This window comes from Oncorhynchus gorbuscha, linkage group LG20 (assembly GCF_021184085.1).
Source record: "Oncorhynchus gorbuscha isolate QuinsamMale2020 ecotype Even-year linkage group LG20, OgorEven_v1.0, whole genome shotgun sequence".
Classification (NCBI taxonomy): Eukaryota; Metazoa; Chordata; class Actinopteri; order Salmoniformes; family Salmonidae; genus Oncorhynchus; species Oncorhynchus gorbuscha.
Window position 1 is genome coordinate 39,986,649 of NC_060192.1, and position 10,000 is coordinate 39,996,648.

The 10,000-nt window shown below is 47.8% G+C and overlaps 1 protein-coding gene across 3 annotated transcripts in view; it reads left to right on the forward strand.

Moving 5' to 3' along the window:
* The window catches only part of tiam1a (TIAM Rac1 associated GEF 1a), a 219,818-nt gene that overhangs the window by 138,430 nt on the left and 71,388 nt on the right, over positions 1 to 10,000 (forward strand). For all 3 annotated transcript variants that reach the window (XR_006833819.1, XM_046316758.1, XM_046316759.1), the window contains exon 17: positions 6,466 to 6,593. Coding sequence is in view for 2 of the 3 variants with exons in the window: in XM_046316758.1 (XP_046172714.1) it covers positions 6,466 to 6,593 (128 nt within the window). In the remaining variant the exon portion in view is untranslated. The remainder of the gene's footprint in view (positions 1 to 6,465; positions 6,594 to 10,000) is intronic.

The window sequence follows — 10,000 nt, forward strand, 5'->3', positions numbered from 1 at the left end:
AGCAGACTCAGACACCTGCTCACCACGCAGCATCTGAGGGAAACACGACACGACAGGGCGATACAAAGACACAGCACGGTGATCAATATACAAGGATCCGACAGGGCAGAAACGGAAAACAAGGGGAGAAATAGGGACTCTAATCAGGGGAAAAGATAGGGAACAGGTGTGGGAAGACTAAATGATTGATTAGGGGAATAGGAACAGCTGGGAGCAGGAACGGAGCGATAGAGAGAAGAGAGAGAGGGAGGGAGAGAGAAAAAGGGGAACGAACCTAAAAAGACCAGCAGGGGGAAAACGAACAGAAGGAAAAGCAAAATGACAAGACAATATAAGACGAAACATGACAGTACCCCCCCCACTCACCGAGCGCCTCCTGGCGCACTCGAGGAGGAATCCTGGCGGCAACGGAGGAAATCATCAATCAGTGAACGGTCCAGCACGTCCCGAGACGGAACCCAACTCCTCTCCTCAGGACCGTAACCCTCCCAATCCACTAAGTATTGGTGACCCCGTCCCCGAGAACGCATGTCCATGATCCTACGTACCTTGTAAATAGGTGCGCTCTCGACAAGGACGGGAGGGGGGGAGGGAAGACGAACGGGGGTGCGAAGAAAGGGCTTGACACAGGAGACATGGAAGACAGGATGGACGCGACGAAGATGTCGCGGAAGAAGCAGTCGCACAGCGACAGGATTGACGACCTGGGAGACACGGAACGGACCAATGAACCGCGGAGTCAACTTACGAGAAGCTGTCGTAAGATGTAGGTTGTGAGTGGAAAGCCACACTCTCTGGCCGCAACAATACCTTGGACTCTTAATCCTACGTTTATTGGCGGCTCTCACAGTCTGTGCCCTGTAACGGCAAAGTGCAGACCTCACCCTCCTCCAGGTGCGCTCACAACGTTGGACAAACGCTTGAGCGGAGGGAACGCTGGACTCGGCAAGCTGGGATGAGAACAGAGGAGGCTGGTAACCCAGACTACTCTGAAACGGAGATAACCCGGTAGCAGACGAAGGAAGCGAGTTGTGAGCGTATTCTGCCCAGGGGAGCTGTTCTGCCCAAGACGCAGGGTTTCTGAAAGAAAGGCTGCGTAGTATGCGACCAATTGTCTGATTGGCCCTCTCTGCTTGACCGTTAGACTGGGGATGAAACCCGGAAGAGAGACTGACGGACGCACCAATCAAACGACAGAACTCCCTCCAAAACTGTGACGTGAATTGCGGACCTCTGTCTGAAACGGCGTCTAACGGGAGGCCATGAATCCTGAACACATTCTCGATGATGATTTGTGCCGTCTCCTTAGCGGAAGGAAGTTTAGCGAGAGGAATGAAATGTGCCGCCTTAGAGAACCTATCGACAACCGTAAGAATCACAGTCTTCCCCGCAGACAAAGGCAGACCGGTAATGAAGTCTAGGGCGATGTGAGACCATGGTCGAGAAGGAATGGGGAGCGGTCTGAGACGACCGGCAGGAGGAGAGTTACCTGACTTAGTCTGCGCGCAGTCCGAACAAGCAGCCACGAAACGGCGCGTGTCACGCTCCTGAGTCGGCCACCAAAAGCGCTGGCGAATAGAAGCAAGAGTGCCTCGAACACCGGGATGACCAGCTAACTTGGCAGAGTGAGCCCACTGAAGAACAGCCAGACGAGTGGAAACAGGAACGAAAAGAAGGTTACTAGGACAAGCGCGCGGCGACGCAGTGTGCGTGAGTGCTTGCATAACCTGTCTTTCAATTCCCCAGACTGTCAACCCGACAACACGCCCATAAGGAAGAATCCCCTCGGGATCAGTAGAAGCCACAGAAGAACTAAAAAGACGGGATAAGGCATCAGGCTTGGTGTTCTTGCTACCCGGACGGTAAGAAATCACAAACTCGAAACGAGCGAAAAATAACGCCCAACGAGCTTGACGAGCATTAAGTCGTTTGGCAGAACGGATGTACTCAAGGTTCTTATGGTCTGTCCAAACGACAAAAGGAACGGTCGCCCCCTCCAACCACTGTCGCCATTCGCCTAGGGCTAAGCGGATGGCGAGCAGTTCGCGGTTACCCACATCATAGTTGCATTCAGATGGCGACAGGCGATGAGAAAAATAAGCGCAAGGAGGAACCTTATCGTCAGACTGGAAGCGCTGGGATAGAATGGCTCCCACGCCTACCTCTGAAGCGTCAACCTCGACAATGAATTGTCTAGTGACGTCAGGAGTAACGAGGATAGGAGCGGACGTAAAACGTTCTTTTAGAAGATCAAAAGCTCCCTGGGCGGAACCGGACCACTTAAAACACGTCTTGACAGAAGTAAGAGCTGTGAGAGGGGCAGCAACTTGACCGAAATTACGAATGAAACGCCGATAGAAATTAGCGAAACCTAGAAAGCGCTGCAACTCGACACGTGACCTTGGAACGGGCCACTCACTGACAGCTTGGACCTTAGCGGAATCCATCTGAATGCCTTCAGCGGAAATAACGGAACCGAGAAAAGTAACGGAGGAGACATGAAAAGAGCACTTCTCAGCCTTCACGTAGAGACAATTCTCTAAAAGGCGCTGGAGAACACGTCGAACGTGCTGAACATGAATCTCGAGTGACGGTGAAAAAATCAGGATATTGTCAAGGTAGACAAAAACAAAGATGTTCAGCATGTCTCTCAGAACATCATTAACTAATGCCTGAAAAACAGCTGGCGCATTGGCGAGACCAAACGGCAGAACCCGGTACTCAAAATGCCCTAACGGAGTGTTAAACGCCGTTTTCCACTCGTCCCCCTCTCTGATGCGCACGAGATGGTAAGCGTTACGAAGGTCCAACTTAGTAAAGCACCTGGCTCCTGCAGAATCTCGAAGGCTGATGACATAAGGGGAAGCGGATAACGATTCTTAACCGTTATGTCATTCAGCCCTCGATAATCCACGCAGGGCGCAGAGTACCGTCCTTTTTCTTAACAAAAAAAACCCCGCCCCGGCCGGAGAGGAAGAAGGCACTATGGTACCGGCGTCAAGAGACACAGACAAATAATCCTCGAGAGCCTTACGTTCGGGAGCCGACAGAGAGTATAGTCTACCCCGAGGAGGAGTGGTCCCCGGAAGGAGATCAATACTACAATCATACGACCGGTGAGGAGGAAGGGAGTTGGCTCGGGACCGACTGAAGACCGTGCGCAGATCATGATATTCCTCCGGCACTCCTGTCAAATCGCCAGGTTCCTCCTGAGAAGTGGGGACAGAAGAAATGGGAGGGATGGCAGACATTAAACACTTCACATGACAAGAAACGTTCCAGGATAGGATAGAATTACTAGACCAATTAATAGAAGGATTATGACATACTAGCCAGGGATGACCCAAAACAACAGGTGTAAAAGGTGAACGAAAAATCAAAAAAGAAATAGTCTCACTGTGGTTACCAGATACTGTGAGGGTTAAAGGTAGTGTCTCAAATCTGATACTGGGAAGATGACTACCATCTAAGGCGAACATGGGCATAGGCTTGTCTAACTGTCTGAAAAGAATGTCATGTTTCCGAGCCCATGCTTCGTCCATGAAACAACCCTCAGCCCCAGAGTCTATCAAGGCACTGCATGTAGCACCCGAACCGGTCCAGCGTAGATGGACCGACATAGTAGTACAGGATCTAGATGGAGAGACCAGAGTAGTAGCGCTCACCAGTAGCCCTCCGCTTACTGATGAGCTCTGGCTTTTACTGGACATGAATTGACAAAATGTCCATCAAATCCGCAATAGAGGCACAGGCGATTGGTGATCCTCCGTTCCCTCTCCTTAGTCTAGATGCGAATACCTCCCAGCTGCATGGGCTCAGTCTCTGAGCCAGAGGAGGGAGATGGTTGTGATGCGGAGCAGGGAAACACCGTTGACGCGAGTTCTCTTCCACGAGCTTGGTGACGAAGATCTACCCGTCGTTCTATGCGGATGGCGAGAGCAATCAAAGAGTCCACACTGGAAGGAACCTCCCGGGAGAGAATCTCATCTTTGACCACTGCGTGGAGTCACTAGAGGCAGCAAGAGTGCGAAACTCTATAGAGTAATCCGTTATGGATCGATCACCTTGGCATAGGGAAGCCAGGGCCCTAGAAGCCTCCCTACCAAAAACTGAACGGTCAAAAACCCGAATCATCTCCTCTTTAAAGTTCTGGTAATTGTTTGAACAATCAGCCCTTGCCTCCCAGATAGCTGTGCCCCACTCTCGAGCCCGGCCAGTAAGGAGTGAAATGACGTAAGCAACCCGAGCTCTCTCTCTAGAGTATGTGTTGGGTTGGAGAGAGAACACAATATCACACTGGGTGAGAAAGGAGCGGCACTCCTTGGGCTGCCCGGAGTAGCAAGGTGGGTTATTAACCCTAGGTTCCGGAGACTCGGCAGACCAGGAAGTAACAGGTGGCACGAGACGAAGACTCTGGAACTGTCCAGAGAGATCGGAAACCTGAGCGGCCAGGTTCTCCATGGCATGACGAGCAGCAGACAATTCCTGCTCGTGTCTGCCGAGCATGGCTCCTTGGAACTCGACGGCAGTGTTACGAGCGTCTGTAGTCGCTGGGTCCATTCTTTGGTCGGATCCTTCTGTTATGCAGGTGAATGAGGACCCAAAAGCGACTTGGCGAAAACAGAGTCTTTAATCCAGTTTAAGGAAATAGCAATACTCCTAGACAAATCGGAGCGGTAAATAAAGCATAAAACAATTTCACTCGTAATCACGAGAACTGACTGGAGACTCGATAATAAACTGCAGGTTGCCTCGGGGAAGGCACTTGACCGTAGCAGACTCAGACACCTGCTCACCACGCAGCATCTGAGGGAAACGCGACACGACAGGGCGATACAAAGACACAGCATGGTGATCAATATACAAGGATCCGACAGGGCAGAAACGGAAAACAAGGGGAGAAATAGGGACTCTAATCAGGAGAAAAGATAGGGAACAGGTGTGGGAAGACTAAATGATTGATTAGGGGAATAGGAACAGCTGGGAGCAGGAACGGAGCGATAGAGAGAAGAGAGAGAGGGAGGGAGAGAGAAAAAGGGGAACGAACCTAAAAAGACCAGCAGGGGGAAAACGAACAGAAGGAAAAGCAAAATGACAAGACAATATAAGACGAAACATGACAGGTAGGATCTATGGACTGCGTTTTGTCTGGGGTACCGCAGTTCCCCTGTGGGGTTTTAACCTTTGGCTGATGTGGTTCATCGACTCTGGTCGATGCCATGCAGCGCGTTTGCACACTTTACCAAGTCACGACAGGTGTTCTGTTGTTTTGTACTTGCAGTTCCTTGTATGAGCTCTGACATTTAAGGTTCACAAAGTGAGTGTTGTTCTTGGAACCATGGGGTCTTGGGCTGCAGTGGCGGCATAGCCAAGTTGCAGCAGGTTCTGGTTCCCGATGTGGGGCTTTGACAGTTCAGGCTTCTCGGGGATAAAAGTGGCTTATGCAACCCTTTTTGGAGCTGGTTGAACCTATGTGTGTTGCCGTGGGCATCCTAGTTTGGTACCCTCTGAGCCAGCTTGGGGGCGTGATAGTACTGAAAGGGAATGTACAGTTATGAATATACCTACTGCTGCCTGAAGGAGGGAACAGGTATAACACATTTTGGCCCCGTGCCGTCGAGGGGTTTGGGCCCTGTGCCGTCACGCTGAAGAGCGGTACTGAATTGAGAAATTAATGTGAGCTCCCGTGTTATAGCCAGGAAGGCGGTGGCTTCCGAGTGCGGGCTCTGTAGTCATTGGTCCGTTGGGCTTGTTTTAGTTTTCTTCAGGTAAAAATATGATTGGTCGTTGACTCCCCATAGTATGTTTTACCTCATTCGCTTCCTTCAGGGAACAGTAGTAATCATCATAACTATCCGTTTCTAACCCCTTCAGAAGGTCAGACACAGTAATACCTTCAAAATGCAGAGACCATATACTGTTTTATCAATCTTGTTCCCAGAGGGTTCACTACACACCTGATACCACTAATCAACAAGCCTTTAGCAGGCGTGTTAAGCAGGCGTGTTAAGCAGGCGTGTTAAGCAGGCGTGTTAAGCAGGCGTGTTAAGCAGGCGTGTTAAGCAGGCGTGTTAGTGCTAGGGCCTTTCAGGTCCCCAGGACCAGGTTTGACTATCTTATATAGTCTGGGGTGCCAGGTAGCCTGGAGAAGTAATAAACAACCGGAGAGTTGCTGGTTCGAATCACAGCTCTGTTAGCTCCATCCTAAATACCATCTCCTGCCCATTGTGCCCTTGAGCAAAGTACTTAACCCGTAAACTGCTCCAGGGGCACCGCACCGCAGCTAACACTGTGCCTCCAACGCCTTGTGTGTTTGTGTCACTGTGGGTTCAGAGTTGTGCGCCGTGGGTTATCTGTGAATTGAGAGTTGTGAGCTGTGGGTTGTGTTCTTCTCCTGTAGCGTACTGCGACTATTTTTTCCCCCACAAATTCTCTCTTTCTCTCTCTCCCCCTCTCTCCCTTTAGAGGACATTCTGGATGAGGTATCAGGGTTGACGGTGGTCAGTCCAGATGATACTTTAGAGGATGAGTCAGTTCTGGATCTGGAGAATTCAGGACACAACCAGGCGGACTACACTGAGCCAGGACAGAAGGTAAGAGTTGGGACTTCAGCATTACACATACTCCTTTTGTGTTCTCCCCTGTACACCAAGTCAGAACTGTAGTATAAATAAAGGGTGCATACAAACACACGCCACCTGTGACTCTCATCCCGCCGCAGCCAAGACTTGGAGCACTGCAGCACAGCCACAGGTCGACCTGTGATACCTTAGGCCAGAGTTGATTTTAGCCTGTAAATCTTTGTGGGGCAGAAAAAATAAAAAGTGGGATGCATACCTGCAAAGCCAATGCACAACACAACTCTAAACAATACATTATTTGCACTATAACGTTGACAAACGGTGCCCAAAAACTGTTAGGGCCTACATAAAGCTGTCCCAACAGCAGAGTCCCAACAGCCAAACATTCATTCACATTCAGCCTCATTTACAGCCTTTTTTAAAAACATAGCTGATATGGCTGACTTGCTTAAACAAATGTGGTTTATACTGACAATGGAGATGTACTAACTATGGCAAAAAGGGACGACTAGCGGATAAGAGGCCATCTGTAATTTTCATTAAGACATTGATGAGCGAGCTAGGACAGACGTAGTCAATATAACTATTTGTTCAGCACTTTTGAAATGTACAGCGACAGAATTCAGAACATGGGCCGTTCTTACGGTATTCCCCCTGTAAACCAAGTCAGAACCGTAGGATAAATAAAGGGGGCATATAAGCAGACATTGAAAGCTTTTACAAAATAACACATTTGTCGTATGAAGCGGACCAAAGCACAGCGTACATTCCTTTTATTGAATGACGAAAAACACCACGTAAACTGAACAAGCTAACAAAACAACAACCGACCGTGACCGCTAATGAAACATAGTGCTAACATGCAACTAGACATAGACAATCACCCACAACCCACAATGACAAAACAGGCTACCTAAATATGGCTCCCAATCAGAGACAACGACTAACACCTGCCTCTGATTGAGAACCATATCAGGCCAAACACAGAAACAGACAAACTAGACATCCAACATAAAATGCCCACCCAGCTCACGTCCTGACCAACACTAAAACAAGGAAAACACAAAAGACTAAATTAGGAGGGGTAAATAGACTAAATTTTTAGGGTGGGGCACATTGGCTACTAACAGCTTACTACACAACATACACTTAGTATTACTTAGCTACAGTCTACACATCTCCCTGGTATATTACATCATTTATGCAGCAGCATACAATACATCTTTGGACTCACCTTGTTGTGCTGTGCTCACTTGAACAGGTAGGTGGCGCTGCGGTCCTTCTTGAGGGCAAATTTTGTCATCAAAGTCTGACATTCTCTGGCTTTCAAGACAACTGGGAACTCGAGAAAAATTAAAAGGTTGAATCATGATGATGTCATTGATCTTCAGGTCGTAGCTCTAGAAAGAGGCCAGATTTAAATTCCAGAGTTGAATGAAAACAGATTTTGAATTGTATGATGTTGACATGATCCGTCCAATCAAAGCTACTGTACATATAACGTGATTTTGACGTCATTTTTATCTGTGGACAATGACCTTGAGCCTTTTTGGAATGGCACTTCTAATGTAACTCTATGGTAGCACCCTAGGGGGCTAGAATTTTCTAGCTCTACCCGTAGACTTGGTGTTGACGTAGTGTCCTCATGAGTGACAGAACACTGAGCCAATCACGGTGCAATGCTCCGTATTTTCTGCTGGCTTGCCCCACCACCACCACCACAGAAAGCACTAAGCTAGGTTATGGTTTTGTTCAAGTGCCAGAGAGTGGAACATGAGTCATGTGTGTCTGTACTTTGTGTACCTGTGTGTGCGTATGTACATGCAGCTGTGTGTGCGCATGTCGCCTGGAAGCCCTTTTGAGTGTGTGTCTCGTGTGATAGTGGTGACCTTTTGAGAAAAGGTTGTTTGATTGGTTGTCTCAGGGTGGCTGATGGGAGAATCTGAGACAAATGGGGACACACACACACACACACACACATTGATTCCCGAAATGCATGAATTAAAGTCCTTAAAATTCTATTGATGCACCCTTTTGTCAATCTACACTGAACACAAAATATAAATGCAACATGAAACAATTTCAAAGTGTTACAGATCATATTTGTCACGGTCGTCATAATGAGACCAAGGCGCAGCGTGGTAAGCCTATATACTTCGTCTTAAAGAAAGAACACTGAACAAACTATACAAAACAACAGAACATCCCGTGACGCTAATATGGCTAGCGCAGACAGGCACTAAACATAGAATAAGAACCCACAAACTACCCAAGGAATATGGCTACCTAAATATGGTCCCCAATCAGAGACAACGATAAACAGCTGCCTCTGATTGAGAACCAATCTAGGCAACCATAGACATATAAATACCTAGACTTACAAAATCCCCTAGACAATACAAAAACCTCTAGACAATACAAAAACTAAACAAACCAGCCTCGTCACACCCTGACCTAACCAAATTAATAAAGAAAACAAAGATAACTAAAGTCAGGGCGTGACAATATTAGGAAATAAGTCTAGCCCGTAATTTGTGGATTTCACATGACTGCAGGATCTGTCCCCAACACAAGGTGCACCTGTGTAATGATCATGCTGTTTAAATCAGCTTCTTGATATGCCACACCTGTAACATAATAACGTAGGCTTCGTCCACCTAAGTCGGCCTTCCGTATCTGCGGTGGAAGGTGGCCAAACTACAGCGGTGTTTGTCAGACATTGGTTGGTCTTCTCACATAAACAACATCTGTCCCTTCACTGCCTCGATGCTATTGGACCTTTTCTGACGTTGATTTGGTTTGCTAGCTAACTTGCAACGATTGAAAACGCGTTTCTATTAACTAGCTCGATGCTAACGATGCTAACGTTAGTTGTTCCAGTTGGATTAGTTGCAAGCTGGCAAACGTCGTTCCCGATGCGATGTTTTCACGAACGGACAAACTGTTGCGTACGATCGGTTTAGCCTACACACTCTCTAGAAAGATGATATTCTCATGAAGATGATTGTGTTTTCTGTGTTGCTATATGACACCCCCAAGTATCACTGGACTTGTCAGGACGGTAACTTGGTACCGTTTATTTGTTTTTTAAAACAGTAGTTTTGTGCCAATAAAATTAAGGGGTTAAATACAGTGCTTCATTTGTAAATTGGGAGGTCGGAAGGTCCCGGAACACAGTCAAGTACCTATTGTGGTGAAATGGACAGCATTCTCCAATGTGTTGATTTAATTCAAAGCATTTTAGATGTCGTTGCAGTATGCTGCATGAGGTTTACACAAGTCTGAACTTCTTAATGGCCAGATTTTCTAGAAATAACGAGGATAACGTCTTGATTCTTAACGTTGCCGGCTTTTATTAGGTTTACAGTGCAAACAGTCCGGTCAAATCTGAGACGTGTTTGGTCAGGATCTGGCTCAAA